Source organism: Lytechinus variegatus, chromosome 1, assembly GCF_018143015.1.
Source record: "Lytechinus variegatus isolate NC3 chromosome 1, Lvar_3.0, whole genome shotgun sequence".
Classification (NCBI taxonomy): Eukaryota; Metazoa; Echinodermata; class Echinoidea; order Temnopleuroida; family Toxopneustidae; genus Lytechinus; species Lytechinus variegatus.
In genome coordinates, this window is record NC_054740.1 from 76,200,854 (window position 1) to 76,224,288 (window position 23,435).

Consider the following 23,435-nt stretch of genomic DNA (forward strand, 5'->3'; position numbering starts at 1 on the left):
TTTTTATGTCATGCCCGCCCCATGGCAATTGCTTTGTTTTTGTTGGAAATGATGGATATAAGTTTTTGCGACGGCGCACAGTGGTGAAACAGCCATCTGAAAAAAGGAAAAATGGGTGGAAACAGTGCATCAGCACCGTCGGGCTTCTATATATTCACTGTATATTATTATTCACGTGACTGCATGCTTGTCAAGTTCAATGACTTTGTAAATTAAAAGTGCAGCAAAACGATGAAAAGCAATTTCTAAGATAAAGTCGAAAATGTTGATTTTATTTTTATTTCTATTTTGCATATACATTTTATTAATATGATTTATTTATTTATTTATTATCTATTTATTTGTTATTCATTAGTTCATTTATTTAACAATTTTGATTAATTGATTATTGATTAATAATCTATTAATTGATTTATTTATTCATCTATTTATTTCTTTTATCTTTACCAATTTTCTTCATTTAATTCTTTGTTTATTAATTATTTAATTCATATACTTTTTCTTTCTTTCTTTCTTTATTATCACTATCATCATTATTATTATCATTTATTTCATTATGGATTTACGGCGGCTGGGGGTGGGGTGGTTAGGGGTTTGAACCTCCCCCGTCCTGCCACGTAAAAAAATGTAATGACCTACATTTTTGAGCCAACCCCAAATTACCTTCATTATTATTGACCCCGTTTTTTGCTTGCCCAAAAAAATTATCGGTACCAAAATGACCTCCATTTAGTATAGTGTAAGTCTTTTTTTGCTTGTCAAATTTCTCGGTCAAATAAACAGACCCCCTCCTGTTAGATCGGCCCCACAAAGGCCTACTTTTGATTATGCGTCTTTTGGGGAACCATAATTCCAGTCATACGCTATACTACCCCCTACCCACTCATTCAGTGAACAAGGTTATGATATGCCCCTACCAAATTAAACAGAACAACCAACATTTTTTGGCTATAGTAATGTATTAATTGTAAAAATTAAGTAAAAAATAATTGCATTTGTTCGGTGTCTGTAGTGCTTGTATCCTACCTATAGGACGCAATGATGGAGTGGCACCTGAATTCAACTATGTTCATGTTGGTAACCCGCCAAGAGCCTCTACTAATTTACGTTACAAAAAAAAGAGCTTGTCATTAAAAAGACCGAAATATTGCACCTACAATTCATTCAATTCTAAGTCAATAACATGGATTATATTAATCTCCGACCAAACTGAATGAAAGAAATATCTTTGAAACTTATTCTTAGGAAAAATACCCCTATTAATTCATTCCTTGTTTTCATACGTCTCGACAATTTTATTTTTATTGTGAGTGCGTACACTCACTTCACTTTACCATGTGACGTTTTATTCTAGAGTAGTTATGTTCGAAAAATTCAGCATTGCATTTTTGTGTGAATAGTCTAGTGTTTCAGACATATTAAATTATAGAAATCAACCCTCCAGAATAAAATAGAAATATGTACGTGTTTCTCATTTCTTGCATGCAATTTTTCAGTTTAGACAGTAAAAATATCCAATGTAAACCCGTCTCTTCCCCCATTTGTTTTATACGCAGGTGATTATTTTGTAATACTAAGTGCAACATTCCGGGGGGGCGTTTCATCAACATTTTTGTCCGACAAGTTGTCAGATCTGACAACTTTTCTGGATTTTGATTGGCTGAGAAGCACTGTTACTATGGTAACTGTCGGATAAAATGGGACTTGTCGGTTAAAATGTCTGACAAGTCCTTTCATGAAACGCTCCCCAGGCCTACTACATGTAACAACACATTACCGTGTACCGTACCGTAGACTATTTAGATTGCGAATTGAATCAACATTCCCAGCGCGGCTGCTGCAGAACTTCTTACTGTTAAACTCTGACTAAGTTCTAACTTTAATCTACATTGTATTTCTGATATTTTGACACAAGGAGTTTGGTTGGAATCATTTAACGGCCTTCATCTATTTTGTATCTGACTGACCTGAGCAGTAGACGCAATTTTCAAGGCGTAAGATAAGCCTTCTCGTCTGACGTGGATAGCGGTTGCTACGTGAGGAGAAAGCCTGAACTTTGGGGGTGGGCCTGTGCGAGCTTCCGTGCAATCTTCAGTACCGGATCGTCCGCGGACAGTCGACAGTCTACCCGGTAAACAACGAACTAGGCCTACTAGTAGTTTCCGACGCTATTTTCATCATGTCTTCACTTCATTGGGAGGCTGTTCGAAGACAACGTGTCTTTGATAAAAAGCAAGAGGCATTAAGAAGAACAGAGGTGAGTGGAATGACTTGAGTCTTGAGTCTTGAGACAAACCAAGAAAAAGTCTAACAAAATTCTTGGATGGACGAATACTGGGCGAGTGTCACCACATGGCAAGGATAACGTGTGACACCCTGAATTTCCTAAGTGAAGGCACCTTTCCTTTTCAGCTGCCATAAAGTGAACATCTAAGAAGTAGGACACATATATCAAATTCATTCTACCAGCAGACACAGTTAACAATTGCATGTGCCTAAATCATGGCTTTAGGATGGGGGGTCGGGTGTCCGGACACTTAATATTTTTGAAGCCATCTTTTTTGTCTTTGGATTACAATAAAAATACAAATTCAATAATTGTAATCATCTTCTATTTTGTTCTCTATAATATTTCCTAACATTTGTACCAAACATTTATGAAACTTCGCTTATAAATTTTTCCAAATGACTTTCTAAAACTGATCGTCCGGACACACAACCTGTCCGGACACACCACAACTGGGTATACATACATGAATATTTCTTTGCACAAATGCTAAGAAAACCAAGAAGTAAATAACTGATGACACTGACCACTAAGTCAATTTGACCAATTTTCAAAAGTGAACATTTATCAAGGTGGTGATACATGTTTAGATCTCTGAAATAAAAGAAGTTTGGTGGCTTTTAGATTATATCTGTGTTTGTAACAGCCATCATATTTAAATAAAAACTGACCAAATACTGGGCATGTTTGTTTAATACCCAACTCAGAACCATGTCCCCCCCAAAAGGAGGCCAAGGGCAGGCCCAAGCCAAGGCATAAATAACGTTCAACATAAGCTCAACAATTAGAATTTTAAGTAGTTGGCTTATTTGTTTTTAGAGTTTTGCATAGTTTTAGGTTTAGCAGCCAATCAATGGTAAGACAATTGGGTCCACACTTTATAAGGAGAAACATGCATCAGTGATTTGTTTTGGAAGAACATCCTCCAGATGTGCTTTGATCATTTGAGCTTACCAAGGAATTCAATTATTGATCACTGGGTTATTGTGTGAAATTGTCTGCATTGTGTACTTACAAAGTCCTTTTTGTACAATGATACCTATTGTCATGAGGCAAAGGAATACAGGAGAGACTACCTTAATGCGTTTTTGTGAATGCAGAGTAGAGAGACTAAAGATGAATATAGATTACGATGACAATTTCCTAACCTCTTAATCTAGAACTAATATGTACTTTATTGTGAGGTTAAATCATTTAAAAAGTTCTTTTTACTTTTTGAAATTTCTATTCTAGGAACAGAAAAAAGAACTTGCGGAAAAGAATCGCAAGCAGCAGGAGGAACTTGCAAAAGGCAGTCAGTCAGAATCATACCACCGTCAATTGCTTGCCACTAGAGGGCAGACTGCAGAGACATGTAATCACTTGACATTGGATGAACAGAGAAGACTAGAGCATCAAGAGATTGTTAAAGAGCACTTTCTTAGGTCAAGATTACGCTACAATGTAAGTCAAATAGTGAATACTTGTTTTTTTCATGTGGTTAAAGTTGGAATAAATTTCTTATAGGAAGCCTAGTAATAAATTTAAAGAAAGTCGCTGAGTGTATGAAAAAAACCCTGTAGTATAATGCTATTTGTTTATGCATGTTCAAAAGGAACAACAGCACTTGTTATATAATACAAGCAAAATAATAGATCACAGACCAGACATTGTGACAGTCTTTTAATCTCTATTGGAAAGTAAAGCATTTTAAGCTCTTTTGACAATCACATTATCCATGCTTGCTCAGAAAAAAAAAACAACAGTGGAAAATTATAATTATGCTCGTTATTCAGGGCAAGGGGCATAGTTTGTATAAATTGACAAATCCACTTGACTTTCGGCAATTGGATTGAGAACAACATGTAGATTATTCAACTTTCTTATAAAGAAGGATCACTTGAACCTCTGATATTTCACACATGTACATGTTGGTGCACATTATTACCATATTAAATAAACTTTTTTCTCTCTAGAAATGTGGTATGGTTTACAGTCAAATAAAATATGGTCAATAATAGTGAATCTGCTATTTGCAAAACTTTTATCGGATAAATTACAGTATTCTAGATTTTTATATTTTGAAGGAATATCGGTATGACAAACAACGAATGGATCTTTACTTCAGCCTATGGTGGTTATGCTTCTTTGCATTTATGTTGTTTTTTCTTGGGTTTTGCCATGTTCAGGTTGCCATATATTAACATTTATTTTAAGACTTGTGCTGGACACTGTTATTAATGGAAAATATTTCATTTTCCCATGCCATTTGCCTTGAATTTCAGGAGTTGCATTTCATTGATGATTTCTTTTCTTTATTATTTCAGGATATTGACTGTGCTCAGCAGTGGTAGACAAGAATTTCAACAACAAAACTAAAACTTTACAAACAACCTTTGATGTGGTGCAAGTGATGAAAAAGATGGGGAAGAATATGTTGCAACAGTGAAAGTAAATCAGTGCATGTCATTGACTAAACCAGTGTAATAGTTTTATTACAGCATTTCATTTGCAGAATCTGAAATTATGCAGTGCCATTACCTACATGTATATTGAGTCTAACTTTTCTGGACTAAATTTAGTCATTCCCGGTACTAAAATATCCCAAAGTGAACCTTACTACTACATGATATGAACAGTAAGGGTTCTAAACAATTTTGAATACAAAATTCAGAAAAAGTTATGGAATACGGAAACGTTCTCATGGTTGCCAGTGCTTGATAATTTTGGGGATATTTTCAATAAATGGTTTCAACCATTTTGATTTAATCTCTTCTCAAGAGAAGCAAATAAATAGATTTTAAACAGATATATAATTTTGAACTTGTAAATCATCTTGGAAATTGCATTTTATGCTAAAGAAATATTTAGAATGTCCTATTGAAATTATTGTTGACTGATATTTTACAATAATGTTGCATATTGATTATGAAAATTATTTTCATTGTTTCATCTGTATTCACCTACTAATGCATTGTAATGTGGGATGTCATTTACATGCATGTATTGTAAAATGCACCTCTTTACTGTCTAGTATTGTATGTATTGTATTTGGGTTTTTTTCAAAACAAAGGGGCCATTAAAATAATACATGTGCATGTGTGTGTGTGTGTGTGTGTGTGTGGGGGGGGGGTGGTACTTCTGCCGGTGAATCTGTCAAGTGTTTGTGGTACAATGCATTTAGTATTGTGGAATGATTTGGAGTAACTTTGATTCGTTTCTTATGTATCATATGATGTTTGGCCTGTTGGTAGTCAGGTATTGTGTTTATACATGTATACAATTCATAAGAGCTTTAATTTAAGACTGAAGTAGACTTTTCAATCAATAATTTTACAGTAACATTTATTTTATACTTATTGAATTATAATCTTGAGGATTTATGTTTTCAATGTCTAAATCATGCAATTCGTGCCATGTAGCTAGAACCCCAAGCATTAACATAGTCATTAAATATGTGTATCAAAGTTTTTTCAAACAAGATAAGAATGAAAAAAATATTAAGAACGTGTTAATTTGAATGGTGATTGCAATGGCAACATATAAATTTCTCAATTACCTTGCGAATCTTAGGCCTCATAAATAATTTACATATTATCAAGATGCTGTAGGGGTTTTTATCATAAAAATAGTAATGGATTACTCAACTACTAATTAATTAACACTAATTATTCCTAAAAGCAACAGTACAATATAATTACAACTAAAATTTTGCTTCGTAATGTTGATGAATTTTTACCATCTCAAAATGAGATTAAAAATAAATTGATGTTTGTATATGGAGCTGTAAAATTATATTTTTTTAAATTGTCCAATTGCCATTTGTTCCGTCCATACCTGTATTAGTGCATTATTTGTCTTGTGGTTACTTTCTTTTCCTTGTGATCATTTACATTTGGCATTATATCTTTTTATTCTCTAAATAATACAAAGTTGATGTCAAGCCTATTGCTGAATTGTTCAAGACATCACAATTTGGTCTTTTTGTTATGTAGGCTGATTTCTTTACTTTATACAAGTTAACTCAATTTATTTGCACTCCATAAAGGCCCCTTTCCTATTTGTAGCGATCCATCTATTCATCCGTCCATCCATAGATGTTCAGTAAAATGTCACATTAATCTCATTTGTGTGTGTGCACGGGGAGGGGTTTTATCATTTGCTTTAGTACATCATGTACATGTTCAAAGAGCTTATTACTTTCTTGGTGCTTGCAAGGAAATGGTGATAATCAAATTTCTGTCCTTTTTTATTGTTGAAACTATTAATTACTATTTTTATTGTCGATGCACAAACTATCATGTATGTTTGTTTTCGAATTCTCTGTAACTTTTAATTCATGATCTATGCAGTATAATAAATATATTTGTGTAAGTAAAAAATGCAATATTATATGTTATTAATGTCGTCATATTCATTATTTTAGTTAAGACTTTGATTGAGGTGGGTGGGTCACCGTGGCAGTGCGCCTCGCCTGCGGAGATTTCGAATTATTTGAAGGTAAAGGAGACAAGATATGAAATCGATATGCACGTTCGGTCCTATTTCCGCAAAATTATGGACGCACAATTGAAGATCAGTTTTCTGAATCCATAGTTATCATGTCATCTCGTGTTTAATAATGGAAGCTCCTTGATATACACATGTATTACCATTCAGGGGCGGATCCAGCTTTCGCCAATAGGAGGGGGGGGGGGCCGAAAAATATTTTCAGCAACATTTTTCTCGATTGGCCGCAATAATTCTATTTTTGTTGTTTTTTCAGGGGGTCCTAACTAAAGACTGAAGTTTTAAATATGTTAGTTTTTCTTGTTATAAACAAGATAAGGTATCTCATGTGGTCATTATATATAATGCGAGCGCGAAGCGCGAACAAAAAAATTCTTTGATATTTTATTTCCTTAGAACTGAAGATTCTGAGCAGTTTTATAATCATGAACAAAGATAAGTATCCAACTAAACAATGCGAGCGCGAAGCGCGAGCCGAAACGTGAAAATTAAGGGACTCAATCAGGACTGTTTTTAGTGATTAATGAAGAGGATACAAGTATCACCAATTAAATAATGAGAGTGATATTCCGACCTGAAAACTGGACGGTCTAAGCGCGTTTTTATTTAAAATTAAAGAACAAACTTGTGTGTCTCAGCAATTAAATGCAAGCGCGAAGCACGAGCTTAATTTTTTGATATACTGACATGATACAGGAGCATTTTGACAGGATAGGTATGAAAATTTTGATATAACAATTTGTGTAAATCAAACAAAATAATGAAAGCTTGATGTGTGAGCTAAAATATTGTGTGCAAATTGATTTCAGAACTGGATATATAAAGTGCCATTTAATCCTCTTAAATGGGATTCATTACACAGGCAATGCGAGCGCGATGCGCGAGCGAAAATTCTTTAAAGTCTATTTTCCAATTCTTCCCCTCATCTTTTTCTTGTTTCCTTTCGGGGTCGGGCCGGCCGTTACGAGGCTATAAATTACACATCATTGGTATAATAGCTCTTTCTTACTTTTCTTCCTGCTTTTCGTAGTTTCTATCAAGATAAAGAGTACACTTTTTCTGCAGGTTGTCAAAAAATAGGGGGGCCGGGGCCGGCTCGGCCCCCTCCTGGATCCGCGCCTGCCATTGCCAATGTTTGAATCATTCTAGCAAATGTAATCAAATTGACATTCCGTTTTATTGTCTCACCTGCATAGCAGAGTGAGACTATAGGCGCCGCTTTTCTGGCGGCGGCGTCAACATCGAATCTTAACCTGAGGTTAAGTTTTTGAAATGACATCATAACTTAGAAAATATGTGGACCTTGTTCATGAAGTATTACTTAACATCCCATCAGAGTTTCATGTCACATGACCAAGGTCAAAGGTCATTTAGGGTCAATGAACTTTGGCCGATTTAGGGGTATCTGTTGAATTACAATAAAAACTTTAAAAGTTTTTGGATCTGATTCATGAAACTAGGACATATAAATAGTAATCAAGTATCATGGAACATCCTGTGCAAGTTTCAGGTCACATGTTCAAGGTCAAAGGTCATTTAGGGTCAATGAACTTTGGCCATAATGGGGGTATCTGTTGAATTACCATCACAACTTTGCAAGTTTATTGATCTGACTTTGAAACTTTGACATAAGAGTAATCAAGTATCACTGAATATCATGTGCAAGTTTCAGGTCACATGATCAAGGTCAAAGGTCATGTGAGGTCAATGAATTTTGGCCATATTGGGATTATTTGTTGAATTACCATCCTATCCCTGTAAGTGTATTGGTCTAGTTCATAAAACGTGGAAATAAGAGCAACCAAGTATCACTGAACATCTTGTGCGAGTTACAGTAGTTTTCTAAGTCAGCAATGCTGCTATGTTGAATCGCGTGATGCAGGTGAGACGGCCAGAGGCATTCCACTTGTTATAATAATAATAAAATGAGTGTACATTTACTTTAGTAACGTTTACGACATAAAAGTTAGCAAATTATCATGGCAGATTTTCGGTTTTTTTTTTTTTTTTTTTTTTTTGGGGGGGGGGGGGTAGGGTCTAAAAGGAAAAAAAAACCAAAGCAGTAACTTTAATTATAAAATATCGTGGGATACCTTACCAGAGACAAAGAGTGAGAGAGAGAAAGGGGAGGAAGAAAGAGGGAAGTTGGAGAAAGGCGGGGTAAAAACGGGATGATAGCGAGACAATGGGGGATGGAATGGGTTCCATGACATTTGCTTTGGCGACAATTGCTCCGATGAAATATCTGCACATTAAGCAAAACAAAAAAATCGAACCTTTAAACGAAATAATCCTAATCTTAACATTATTCTGAACCAAAAACTCTATTACAATCCTAACTCTAACCCTAATGCCCTCTGAGATATTAAGACCGGAGCAAATGTCGCAGGAACATTTGTCGTGTCGCCATGGAATGGGCATTTATATTCATTTGAAATAACAGTTTATGTTCATTATTCCCTACCAACACAAAGGGGGGGGGGGGGTAGGTGTGTTATGGAATTAGACCGGAAAGTCGAAAACGTGTTTATCTTTGACACATTATTTTCTCTTTTTTTTCACGTCAGAAAATTTTTGAATAAAACAGTGGTCTCGTTATCGAACACCTCGGCTGGTAAATCCTTGACCCGGGGCAACTGCGTTTCCATGGAATTAGGCCTAAATGAGGGAAAACAAATCTCGATAAGGGGAAGCTACTACTATTTTCACCCAGTGGCTATAAGACTTGGCACCACTGGCATATGGATTTATGGGGGGGGGGGCTTGTGGAAACTGGACCCTTTCCCCAAAAAATCCATGACTACGTAGAAAGAAAAAAAAAAGAAAGTGTTTAAAGACAGAGAAAAGGGTAAAATTTAGTATTTTTTTATACTACATTTTTTTTCCAATAGTAGGCCACTATCAAATAAAAAATTGTATAAAAAGACTGTTCTTTTATATATCATCTATGTATATATGTATGTATGTATGTATGCATGTATGTATGTATGTATCTATCTATCTATTTTTCTATCTATCTAATTTTCTATCCATCTATTTGTCTATCTATCTATCTATGCCCTTATATCAATCTATGATATACATGTAATTTAAACCATCATAATAAGTTGCGAGAAATAGAATCGAAGAAGCCCATTTTGATTCGTCAATAAACATGGTGGGGGATGCAATTTTATTGCTTTCTTCCATCCCATCGTTATCTTCACTCACAAAGAGGTAAACATCGTCTCGTGGTGGGGATGACGGATTGATCAGTTGAAGCTGATTAAACAAATCAACTCTCTATACGATACGATAAAGAATACCATGTGATTGAGCGATCGAGAAATCGTGTTTGGAAGCTTTTGTCTTGTGTGTATCGAATAAAAGGGTGACTATGGTTTCGGTGAGATGATTTTATTGATTTTCATGTTAATGCAAAAAAATAATGTTGACTTTTTCTACAGCTGTTCTACCATCATGTTAGTTTAGGTATCCCCATTAACGTCCTTACAATTGAGTGGGGTGCATTGTTTGATGCCTGGAGTGTAGGAGAATGAGGGCAACGGCAAAGTTGATAATGGGTTAGGTCGTATGTCAAATAACTGAAAAAACACTATTTGTGAGACAGTTCGATCCATTCGATGCTTATATATAAAGGCAGCAATGCATTCTCTCCGGCTGCTGTAACTTACTATAAAATTAGACTTTACAAGAAAATCATCTCATATGGATTTTTATCTCAGGTAAGTTTGTTATTTTGTGCATTTTTCATTTGTATAGTCAGATATCGAAAGTAAACTTGTAAAATACTTCGTATATATATATATATATATATATATATATATATATATATATATATATATATATATACACACGCATTATAAATATATATATATATATGTGTGTGTGTGTGTGTATAAATAATAATAATGATAATATATATATATATATATACAAACATATTCACTATGTCATGTAAATTGTTAAATGGTGTCCTTGGTGACATTTGGGATGTATCTTAATTGTAGATTAATCACTTCTTTGAAAATCATAATAGATTTCAGAAGCATTTCAAGCATTACTGATACATTTTGGACTTTAATGATATAAAACGCGTATTTTACGATACACTCGGAGTATCGAACGTCTGAAGATGTAACTGCGACGTAATTAATGAGAAGCTTTCCAAGCCGTCCTAAATTGTTATTTTCACAGAAATTTGATTTTATATTACCAATGAATTTAAGAATCTTAGCCATGAATATAATATCCCATTAGTATTATATTATACTTAAAGGCATATAATTCAAGACAACTAAAGGGCAATTTGTGACATTTATTTGGGGAAACAGCACACGCTTGTGACTTGCCAAGTTGAAATTACACAAATTCATAAGTCATTCATCCAGACATTCAAAATTCATTGTCATGCACAGGGAACAAACGAATATTAAAAATCATATTCTGGCTATTGGTATACAAACTCGGATGGATTTGGCCAAACGTTACTTGATATGTTTTGTAATTTCCTGCTTTCATTGAAACCACCCTCAAATCACGATGTTATACCCCCTTTACTATTTTTTTTTGTTATAAATCCCACAAGAAAGAAAGAAAGTGATTAACCTAATTGTAAAAACATGAATTGAAAACAAATAAAGTAGTAATTTGTTAAAATGTTTTATATTTAAGATTTTACTCTGTGATTTAAAAGGATTTGAACTGAACATAGACTACCCCTTTACAAGTACTTTTGATTGATGAAAGATTTGTCCCTCCGAGCTTCTGAAACTTAACATCGAAAATATGCGATATTTTCTTTCAACTTGATGCAAAATTGATAGACGACGTGGATCATTATTTTAAAGCAAATGATGGATATTGGTATGTGATTATCCGTTTATTGGCATACAAAAGAACAGGAAGTGCATTCACAATCCTATGACCGAATGCACTTTTTCCTAGTTTGGGAAATACGCGTATGATAGTGTTGTGTTGAACGATAGTGTTTTGTTTTCTCAAACGAAAAAAGGTGATTATTTTATCAATATATAAATTAAGAGCAAAATCACGATAAATAATTATGAATATTTTTACCTGATACTAAAATGAATGCAAAATGAAAACAATGATGGAGAATTAGACTTATAGCATGAAGAAATAGCAGGAAAAAACAATCTATATATTGTAGCAGTGAAAAGAGAACATAATAATATTGGCCTATTGACATAATCAAAGAAATTGGAAAATAATGACATATAATGGAAAAAGATGAAAACAAAAGAGAACAAATTTGAATCCATAACCCATGAAATATCATACAAAACACATACGTACTTTTTTATAGATCACATTTGAAGCAGTGAACGTGTCTCTTCAAGTTGGTGAAATGGAAAACATGGCAGTCTTAATCAGTGTACTCACTTTAGTAGTGGTATCCTCGGTGGATTCAACACCTATATGTAAGTATAGGCCCCTATAGTGTTTTAACTATGACATGTTTATCGACAGGTAAGAAGGCTTTTAATAATTAGATAATGATACCTAAAAATGTTTTCAGTCTGTGCAACTATATTTGTCCTTTTGTTCAGGAACTTTAAAAGTTCTGTGTGCCGAACCCATATCTTAAGTATTTTTTGTGTTTAATAAATCCATCGATTTAAGTTTTGATTCTGCCAATTTTTTTACGATCGCAATAGTGGTTGGGTGACGTACAAATGAGTGTTAAGAATATTATAATGATCTTCAAAAGGATGAAAGAAGACTAAAATAATGATTGGCCGTGGTTATCAACTGAATGTTAATACAGCTATGTCCTAAAACGTAATAACAGGTATTCTATCATGATCATGTTATGTGTTTTTTTTTTGTCAAGAGGGATGCTATATAGGGGAGGGGATGCACCGGTCCAGTACAAGCTTAACCGGACTTTTCACATTTACTACCGAGACCCTCTCTACAACGCACCAATTCCTTAAAAAAATAAGTCTAATCACAATGGAGAATGGAGGGGCTCTTGTCTTCAGTTGGTGGACCGAGACAGCATCGGAATTTATTGACTCTGGACAACGACAAACTTGCAATTGTTCGTCCGATGCAAATCTTCGGGTGATCCGGATGATTTAAATTGCATTTTCAAAGGAATCGATGCGTTGTAGAAAGTTTCCCCGTAGTATATGCGAAAACTCTCTATTAGATCAAGTAAAGACGGAGTGTTACACACTAAGAAATAAAGGTTCAAAATTGAATCCCGAAAGGTTGATGCAAAATCAGCACCCTATGGGCTCAAAAATTGAACCCTGCGGTTGGGGTTCATTTTTGCACCCTGTGGGTTCAAAACTGCACCCTAAATTTTAAATTGAACCCCTAGGGGTGCACTTTTGAACCCGCAGGGTGCAAAAACAAATTTTTTAACCCCAAATCAGGGGTTCAATTTTTGAACCCATAGGGTGTTGATTTTGCATCAACCTTTCGGGATTCAATTCTGAACCTGGTGGTGATGGTTACATTACTGAATAATAATGACGAATACTTATTAGTAAGCTACAAGTGTACCGACGATTTAAGAATCTCCTCAATACACCATATTTCATTGAATGCAAGAAAAAAATTCTTCTGAATACTCCGCCGTATGACCTTGGTCTGCAACGTTTTCTTTTAAAAGGACATTTTCTGATGTATTTATCTCTTCAGTGGTGAACATAAACTTAGCATCAGGGAGTACAAAACTCATCCAGTCATTGAATTACCCATCTAACTACACTAATTATCTGGATTATACTTGGAAAGTCAGTGCTCCTGATGACCATTCAGTTGAGGTCATATTCAGAGACTTTGCACTGGAAGAAGGGTAAGTTATCCGAGAGACCAAACTAAGCTCTTATTTGTAACACTATCCATAGACTTTGAACCGGATAAAGAAGAAGTTATCGAGGAGAAAGACAAGATCTCATTCATAGTTCTACTATTCCGCAAAAAAATGTAAATGTGAAAATCCGTCGGAGAAATAGTAATGTACTTACAGAAAATTGAAATCTTTCCTATAATCATTATTCGACAAACCTCGGGATCGTGCAGAATAGTATTTAGTACCAGGGAGCAACGTAAAAAGAAGTTAATATGGAATAACCAAATAAATCGTCTGTACAGCCTCTTTTCAAAGATTGCGAGTTGTGTCAAAATACACAAAGAATTGTTAACAACGCGTGTTTGCTAAATAATGCTTTCATGAACCTCTTTTTCCCCCTCAAATGTAATAGTTACGACTTTCTTTCGGTTGAGTATAATCATTCAGAAAGCAGTGGACAAGGCATCCTCCTGGCGAACCTGACAGGCTCAACGTATCCTACACATCTTACCTCTCCTGTTAACAATCTATGGGTTCGATTCACATCGGACTACAGCATAACAGCCCCTGGGTTTTCTATCAAAGTTAAGGCAGTTCCATTGACAGGTGATGTCACTCACTTTTCAAAAAGCGAGAAAGTTTTGTTTGAATATTGAGGCCTCATGTCTAACTGATATTCAACCTTATAGCATTCACGATGATAAATATAAGATTAGTGAAATAGAATGTTAAAACTTCTTTAATTTGTTTAACAATGTCACGTTTGACTACGCTCTATTACACTATTATTGTCAAAAAATTTCGGTTGCCTAAAACCGATTAGTTGTATGAACAACGAAATAGATCACTAAAAGAAGACTTCACAGTTAAACTTCCCTTAGAAAGCTAAGAATGTGTATATGAAATGACACGATAGGTTATTCATGTCGTAGATCTTAATGAAATAAATTGTACTTAATGGTCAATTGACACATTTTATGTTATCTCTTTAAGTGGGTTATTAAATATATTCTTATAGAATCAGGGAAGAGTCTCTTGTACAGGATGATGGCGATCTTTTCAAAAATGAAATTAAATGTCTGTGTTTATCACAATATAGTAGCAATAGCCTATCAGTAAAATTTCTAAAATAGATTTTGTGTGTGATTACTCTTTCAGATGCAGTTACAACCGAAAGCATCGCAACATCTTTAGAAACAGTTTCCCAGTCAACAACATCCCCAAGTCTGTCCACATCACATCATACAGACCCAACCGTTTTGTATTTATCTGAGGACCAAACCCTCTTGACAACAATGGAAACAGCATCCACTGGAGGTGTGTCAGGGGATCAAGAAATGGTCGAACATTCTACAGGGTCAGCTCAAGAAAGGACCGCTTCATCTGCATCAGATATGTTGTTTTCAACTGATACAATAGGCTTAACAACGATGGAAACAGCTCCCACATCAATGCAGCTGATGGACGATGAACTGGTAACCACTGACACTATCCCTGCAACTTCACCCGTTGTTTCAAAGATTTCCGCGCACTTGACATCTACGGACACCACTTTTGAGATGATTGGCACAGTAACTCCTGAAGATTCATCTCAATATTCTACACAGTCAAACCTACAAACGACTATTACTCCTTCATCAGGGTCCACTATTCCAATGACATCAAGTGACACAACCTCCCTACCATTGCAGACATTAACAATGATGACAGAGTCAGACTCAAATAGACAGTCTGAGTCAACTCTAGAAACCAGCACAGAGTCCACTGTTTCATTGAACCCAAGTGATACCAAGCAGACAACGGAAGAAACAAATGTTGTTTCAACAGAAGTGAAAGATGAGTTCACCTTTGGAACGATCAAGAGCACACACATGTACATGCAGACGTCGGGTATCCCAACACAGGCCTCCTATGAAGACACAACCCTACCATACGATAGTTTTACTTCTAGATTATATTCAGACATATTTCATTTGACAAACAATCCTTCAGACGCACCTGATGCACAAACCTCGCAAGAATGGGAAGAACCAACGACATTTATTGCACAATCCCTACCAGAGGTATCAGAGGACCCTGAAACGCCACCTTTATCAACATCGGCGATAGGTGCATCCATCCAATCGCAAACTCACGATGCCTCCACCACCCAAGGAATGATGAAGTCAGTCTCTATTACCGCAACATCTTCGGATTCGAATACAGCACTAATCTCAGCTTCCGAAGCAACAATTAGAAGCACATCATCCTCAACAATAGAACCAAACGTTGAAACCACAGAGTCCGAATCTACCCAGTTACCCGGCACAACCAACCCTGCAGGTAATTTCTTTTCTTCAACATGTTTAATCCAGTTCATACTTTAACCATGTTAACAGTACACAACCGCAACAACACTCGACCTATAGATGGAAACATAATTATGTTAATAATTCAATACGTTCGCCATGATATGTGTTTCGGAAAATAATGATTCTTATACATGTTCTATGAATATATCAAACGAAATATTTCTAGTCGTAATTAAAGGAAAACCCAGAAGATACACGTACGACACAATTCTGATGAATGTATGTGTTCTTGTCATAAAATGTTACACGTTGCCCTTCCTGACATGCCTGACGAAGTTTCCCAGGTACACCACTCGCCACAAATACTACAACATTATGATATATTTTTCTTATTATATTCCCTTTTCCCTATTTATTTTGCATGCTTCTCCAGATGTGGATATTAATCTGGAATCTGGAGATTCTAAGACGGTGCAATCTCCGAATTATCCATCTAACTACGATAATAATCTTGACTATTCATGGTACATCACCGCCCCACCTGACCATACAATAAACATTGAATTCCAGGACTTCTATTTGGAAACAGGGTAAGATAATTAACCCTAAACTGAATCATTCGATATTGTCAAAAATATTATTTTGATGGGGACCTTTAGGATTGCTACTCCAGGTTAAATGTAATAAATACTTCTCTCTCACTCCCTTTAAAGTACAAATGCACACTTATTTTTTAGTAGGTACATGTAAGGACTTGATATTAAAGGCATATGAATGTGACATTTTTAAAGTATTATTTTCTCTAATAAGATTTACTCTGTAAGATTAATAACGAAAGTTTCTCTAACAAAGTATTTTTCCATATTGCTTAGAGTTCACATTTTCATATTCGCATAACATTTTTTCCTTTACACAGATATGACTTTCTTAGGTTTAAGTACGATTCCTCTGATGGTTATAGTAGTCGTACATCAATAGCTGATATCACTGGAACATCCTATCCGTCTGCTCTTGTAAGCCCTGTCAACAACTTATGGATTCAATTCACGACAGATAGCTCCATAACTAAAATGGGGTTTTCAATAGTTGTTAATGCTGTTGCCACAACTGCAGCGCCAACCTCAACTACTGCTGGATCGTTACAACCATCATTTTCGACAACGGTTGCAGGTAGGTACCTCTATGAATTTGAACAACTGCATGCCCTGTCTATTTAACTCTAGTCACATCTAATTAAATGGCATAAAAAACTATCAAAATTATTTTGCTAGTAATGGAAAAAGATTACCCTGTTCAGCAATGTGCTCGATAATATTCGGGTAAAAAACATGTACAATATTAGGCATCTTTGCACCCTTTTTCTTGTAGGGTGCAGAATTGCACTCCAAAATTGCTGTCATTCTTGCAATTTTATGTGGATGCAAAAATACACCTTTATTTTAGATATTTTAAGAATAAATAAATAGTGAAAACAGTGAGACGAGAACAATAAAATTTCGTAAACTTGATCTTTTATATTAGTACTCAAAGTAGAAGACGACTTTCACATTTATTGCTACAATATCTTTCGTTGAACTGCAAGCAGTTTAAATACAAAGTCTTCGGCCAACCTAAAACCTTTATCAGTGTATTTAGTGACCAAAACAGCAGATTTTTTTTTTAAATAATTTATTTTCTATTTTATCACTTGTAAACTATGTAGTAGATGATCAAACTGGAGTAATCCACATCCTTTTGAGGAATTGTTTTATTCACAGAAACATACGTTCACCTAACATCGGGAAATTCCCAGACGATCCAGTCACGAAATTACCCATCAAACTACGATAATGACATTGATTCTATCTGGTACATTACTGCTCCATTGAACTATACGATAAGGGTAGACTTTGGAGATTTCAACCTTGAAACAAAGTAAGATGATTTTTTTTATTCACACAATATTACCTTTACAGACCATCAGTGTTGGTGTAACGCTCCTTGTCATATAATCAAACAGACAAAAGACAATATAGCATTTGAATATCAATTACGTAAAGACTTACTTGGACGTAATGAAGATAAATGAAATTTACTAGATTGTTAATACATTCATAAATTAATGTCGATTTTTAAAAACCTCTCTCTCTATCATTCCTACGATGCCTATTGCTATTCAGAATTTATACGTTGGATAAGTCATAGTTAATAGTTAGATAACATATACATGACATAAGGTATAAAATTAGTTGATTTAGAGTCAGAACACAGTACATGTATAGCTTGCCCTATGGGAAATAACACAGTGTGGAACAAAATGTGAAATTACCTTCACTCTTTTAGAATTTGAGCATTTCAACAATGTGAACCACATATTCACATTGTCTACCACGTGCACACACTGTGAACAGTCACACTGTCAAGTTGTCCACAGTATGGAAATATCTTCATACTGTTTAATTTAAGCATTTTAACAGTGTGAATATTATTTTCACATAATCCACACTGTAAACACACTGTGATCACACTGTGTGACACTCTAGTATTTCCAGCAGGGTGAATTAGTTCCTCATTTTAATATCAATCCCTTATTCCTGTATTTTTTTTCTTTCAGCTATGACTTTCTTGTGTTCGAGTATGAACCATTCCCTGGTTCTAGTAGCTATATCACACTAGCAAATCTTACTGGAACTTCTTATCCGTCGTACTTGGAATCTCCTTCAAATAATTTAAGGATAAACTTTATCACAGACTATAGCATCACAAAAACAGGGTTTTCGATTGGAGTCACCGCAGTATCAGCGGCTGGTATGATATTATCAACTGGTGCTACATCAACATCAAAGACAGCTTCTCTCACATCCATTGTAAACACATCGCCCGTCGAAGATACCTCATATATTTTTACCTCTACTGATGGTGCATTAAGTTCTGAAGTGATGACCATGTCAACACCAGAACATTCTACTACGTCATCCAATGCAATGGTATCGCTTAACTCTGGTAGTTCTGCAGACATGGATAGAACGACCAGTCCTGAATACTTATCAGACTTTCATTTAACTGAGCCGAGATCAGATGTCACTACATCTGATGATTTAGCTGTTGCCACTACCTCAACATCCTTCACAGCAAACATGGCAAATGAAATTACGTCTGGCACAACTCAGCAAATAGACGTAGTTTTGAGCGAAGAGTCGACTCAAACACCGGAACAGTTTGGTTCATCACCATCACATTCATTCATGTCAGTAATTTCAGAGTTTCTTACTACGACGGAACCTACAACCACCTCGTCACAGGCTATCGATGTACAGACGACTCCACTTGTTTCGCAAATGACAACACCAAACACCGCTATCACGTCACTGCCATCTCAATCACATTCTCCTGCAATGCCTATGTCTACATTTACAGAGCAAACCTCGGATACTCCACAAACAACAGAAGAAATTTTGACTTCGTTGACTCCGACAACTTCTGACTCTATATATTCATTTTCTTCAATAATAATAACGACGCCCATAAATTTTCAGACATCTGTTTTACAGACTGATGAAGCTTTGATCGAATCAACCTCGAATATCATCACCAAACGATCTGAGACAGTTGCGCCGGTGAGCCAAGAGTACGCTTCCACGGAATTATCGTCTATCTCATCTCAAACGAGACCAAACGTAGGGACTACTACTGGCTCCGAAGATGGGATCGGGTCAACCTCGAATATCATCACCGAACGATCTGAGACAGTTGCGCCGGTGAGTCAAGAATACATTTCCACGGAATTATCATCTATCTCGTCTCAAACGGCACCAAACGCAGGGACTACTACTGGCTCCGAAGATGGGATCGGGTCAACCTCGAATATCATCACCGAACGATCTGAGACACTTAATCCAGTGAGTGAAGAGTACGTTTCAACGGAATTATCATCTATCTCATCTCAAACGACGCCAAACGCAGGGACAACTACTGGCTCCGAACATGGGATCGGGTCAGTCTCGAATATCATCATCGGACGATCTGAGACAGTTAATCCAGCGAGTCAAGAGTTTGTAACCACTGTAACTTCATCCATGTTATCGCGATCAACATCTGCAGGGAATCCCGAAGTTTCGATGGAGTCAATCTCGAAGATCACTTACACAAATTCTGAATTACCATTAAGCCTATTAGTTAACTCAGAATTTGCAACCGGAAGCACGCCATTGACATCTAAGACAACTGATATACCGAATCCGGGAGAAGTAACCTCTTTGAGCTCGAGAGTCCCTACTAGACGACCAACATTGAACACAGATTCTGCTCTGTACGGTTAGTTTTTAAATAAATTCATTGAGATAATGAGTTTGCATGGCCTTTTAGGTCTATTTCTGATATTGATATGTTGTACATCTTAGAAAATATTGTTTTCATTTAGTGCCCGAATTATCTTTCGATACGTGTCATCGATTCTACTGACAGTGTATCCACCTCTAGGAAAGTGTTCACTTGATTCGCAAGATCACTCTCATTTTTAATAACGCCACCAACGGTTTTAGAAACGATTCCTAATACTGCAACGGAGAACATTTGAAACAATTAATCTGCCTAAGTCTTATCAATGATGACCCGTATTATCAGAATGTGAATTCTGATTAAACTTAATTAATCTGCGGTTTAACTACAGGAGGTCAAATGTGAAAGTCTAAAAGTAGATCGATTTATCAGCGTATCGTTTGGCACTCAAGCTATTACCATGGTTATTCCTTCAGTTCATCGGTTTCAGAAACGTTTCCTAATACTGCAACGGAGAATATTTGAAACAATTAATCTGCCCAAGTCTTATCAATGATGACCCGTATTATCAGAATGTGAATTCTGATTAAACTTAATTAATCTGCGGTTTAACTACAGGAGGTCAAATGTGAAAGTCTAAAAGTAGATCGATTTATCAGCGTATCGTTTGGCACTCAAGCTATTACCATGGTTATTCCTTCAGTTCATCTGTAATTGAAAATAAATTTCGTCACCAAAACAATATTGAAAAAAGTAGTACAGTAATGAGAAAATGAAATGTTTCAACATAATTTAACACAGTTTTATATACCATTGCTTTATTTATTCCTGAGTTAAAATCAGCGCCTTACGAGTAAGAAAAATGTATGAACTGATGTTGCAAACATAGCTAATATGATTGTTTACCAACTTGAAATTTCGTTGCATATACGTTGGTACAAGTGAGTGCTGAATCAGAAATGATAAAAAAGGAAAGGGACAAGGAAAGTTTATAACGTTCGTAACGAAAACCAGATTGATAAATATATGTATACATATATTAACAATCATACTAAAATGGTGTAAAACGTACGTTCAATTAGATAACTATAATTAGTATAATTCTAAAAATACTGTTAAGATTGAAGAATCATTATTGAAGTTGTAATTCATACATTTATGTAATATTCAATTCAACAGATGATACACCGTTTACCAGTACACCTTTGAATTCGATGAGGACTTCGATGTTCACACTTCAGTACACAAACCGAAGCATGATGAAGGAGTACAGCTTATCAACTTACCAAAACGCCACGACTGTAAAATGTGGCAAGGAATGTTTAACACATCCAATGTGCGACTCGTTTGCCATCAACAAGCAAATGAATAAGTGCATCCTCGGGCTACATACCGCTGTCGTTGGACATATTTATGAAGAAATTAATTCATTCATATACGTAGCAACCATCAAGTATTCATGAGAATCTAATGTTTTTGTTTTGATGAGATATTTCAGTCTGGAGCGTCATGGTGTTATTTATTTCAGGAATTTATACGATAGTTTGTCTGAGGTTAATAGATTGGGCCTGTGGGGAGGGACATGCGTGAAGGGGAGGGGTAGCTTGAGATGATGAGAATTATGAAATGCACATCGCATTATTTTCTAAGAAACAGAGGAATATAAGCAAGCGAAATTATACATTAATATAATTGTTGAAACTATATATACAGTAAGTGCATATATAATATATATATATAATATATGAAGGTGTGTGGGCGTGCGTGAGTGTGTTTGACTGTTTGAGGGTGTGTGGGTGTACATGTGTGGGTGAATCAAAGAAAAGAGATACACCCAAGCCTAATACCTTGGTCACATTTGTTCTACGGCGGCCGTACGGCGAGTCAGCAACAGCCGTTTTATTAATTTTAATTCAAACCACCTGTATGAAGTTGGTACAAAATATGTTGAAACGGCTGATTTCGACTCGCCGTACGGCCGCCGTAGAGCAAATGTGACCATGGTATCAGTGATATATACAATAACAGGGATTTTCAGAGGATGAATACAGAGTCATATTAAATGACTTCGTTCAGTAATATTCCCTAAGTAAGTAAAAAATCTGAACAACGGGAGCTCATTGCGGATCACTTTTCAGCACAAATAGATGCCTAAAGCCATTAATATTAATGTCATTTATTACTTAGTGATTAGTAAGTAGTCATTAAAGTGAATTTCGATCATTATGTTTAAACTGATGTATGTTTTGATTCATCCAGGAAAAGTCAAATTACGATGGAAAAAATAAATCTATTCATCTGGACTTACTTTGATTGAAGCAAAGGACAGTTTCACGTCCGATCCGGGACGCTTCGTCAGCTCCAAGACAGTGCTTCGGCGCCAAACGGCAACGACGATTTCCCGCCAGTTCAGAAGAGCCGAAGAAGCGTCCCTAATCGGACGTGAAACTGTCCTCTGCTTCAATCAAAGTAAGTCCAGATGAATAGATTCATTTTGATCATTATGTTTATTTTTCATTACTGCTATAGAACCATTTCCGCGGCTTTGAATTCAGACTTTATCCCCCATGTTCCACTCGATAGCAAATGTTATTTGTGCGATAAAAGGCCTCGTTATTTACTTGTTTTTTTTAGCAATCACTGCGCAGACACATTCTATAAAAACGCTGATATTTTTTGTCCCTTTAAAACGAAGCATCCTTTTTCAACAATCGGTGAACCAAAATAGCTGTGTTCACTGGACTCTAAACAAACATCATATTTAAGACGATTTGTTGTTCAAGTCCACCAACTTTTTCTAATCTGTCATTGTGATTTGACGGGCATTTTTAATAGATTCACAACGTTTCAAAAAGCGTCTGCAAAGTGGATGCTAAAATAAGTTAATGACTTCAACTGACGCATTGTACATGTTGTAATGGCCAGCGAGTAGGAGCAGCCCTGAGGCGACCCCCTCCCTGAAAACATGATAGACTACCATTACTGCTAGAAGGAGCGATATGTCTTTCTAGCCTTTTGACTCATATTCTATATATTCTCATGAAATAAGACATAGAACATGTTGCAGGTACCCCAACTCCAACTATTGTGTTAGCCAGGGTTATATGACACTGTCACTGCTATCGTATTGCTCATGTCCAGACTGGGATGCGCCTTCCTCGAAATGTGGTGCAACCCCTGACAACTAAAAAAATCGCGTTCATGATTTTGCTTGCCTTGAGCAAATACTCGATCTCTCTGTTTCAATAAAATCAGTGACAGTGGGGCAAACAAAATCAAAGGC

At 35.8% G+C, this 23,435-nt stretch overlaps 2 protein-coding genes across 2 annotated transcripts; both read left to right on the forward strand.

Annotated features, from left to right (window-relative positions):
- The first annotated feature begins 1,788 nt into the window (after window positions 1–1,788).
- LOC121423404 lies at window positions 1,789–6,027 on the forward strand. The gene is made up of 3 exons (XM_041618739.1): window positions 1,789–2,257; window positions 3,521–3,730; window positions 4,594–6,027. The coding sequence occupies exons 1-3, from the start codon at window positions 2,180–2,182 to the stop codon at window positions 4,618–4,620; spliced, it is 315 nt and encodes a 104-aa protein (XP_041474673.1). The 5' UTR covers window positions 1,789–2,179; the 3' UTR covers window positions 4,621–6,027.
- A 6,077-nt stretch (window positions 6,028–12,104) lies between these two features.
- Window positions 12,105–21,875, forward strand: LOC121431898 (mucin-17-like). Its single transcript, XM_041629681.1, has 9 exons — window positions 12,105–12,219; window positions 13,451–13,607; window positions 14,017–14,210; window positions 14,763–15,926; window positions 16,329–16,485; window positions 16,812–17,065; window positions 17,653–17,809; window positions 18,489–20,188; window positions 21,332–21,875. Exons 1-9 carry the CDS (start codon window positions 12,147–12,149, stop codon window positions 21,613–21,615), a joined length of 4,140 nt encoding a protein of 1,379 aa, XP_041485615.1. The 5' UTR covers window positions 12,105–12,146; the 3' UTR covers window positions 21,616–21,875.
- Window positions 21,876–23,435: the final 1,560 nt, after the last annotated feature.

Bases quoted from the DNA above. Each gene is read 5' to 3' on its own strand.
- LOC121431898 (XM_041629681.1), top strand. From the start codon at position 12,147: ATGGAAAACATGGCAGTCTTAATCAGTGTACTCACTTTAGTAGTGGTA. The intron at 14,211-14,762 runs GTGATGTCACTC...TTACTCTTTCAG, and splicing joins TAAGGCAGTTCCATTGACAG to ATGCAGTTACAACCGAAAGC. The intron at 15,927-16,328 runs GTAATTTCTTTT...ATGCTTCTCCAG, and splicing joins CGGCACAACCAACCCTGCAG to ATGTGGATATTAATCTGGAA.
- LOC121423404 (XM_041618739.1), top strand. From the start codon at position 2,180: ATGTCTTCACTTCATTGGGAGGCTGTTCGAAGACAACGTGTCTTTGAT. The intron at 2,258-3,520 runs GTGAGTGGAATG...TTTCTATTCTAG, and splicing joins AGGCATTAAGAAGAACAGAG to GAACAGAAAAAAGAACTTGC. The intron at 3,731-4,593 runs GTAAGTCAAATA...TTATTATTTCAG, and splicing joins GGTCAAGATTACGCTACAAT to GATATTGACTGTGCTCAGCA.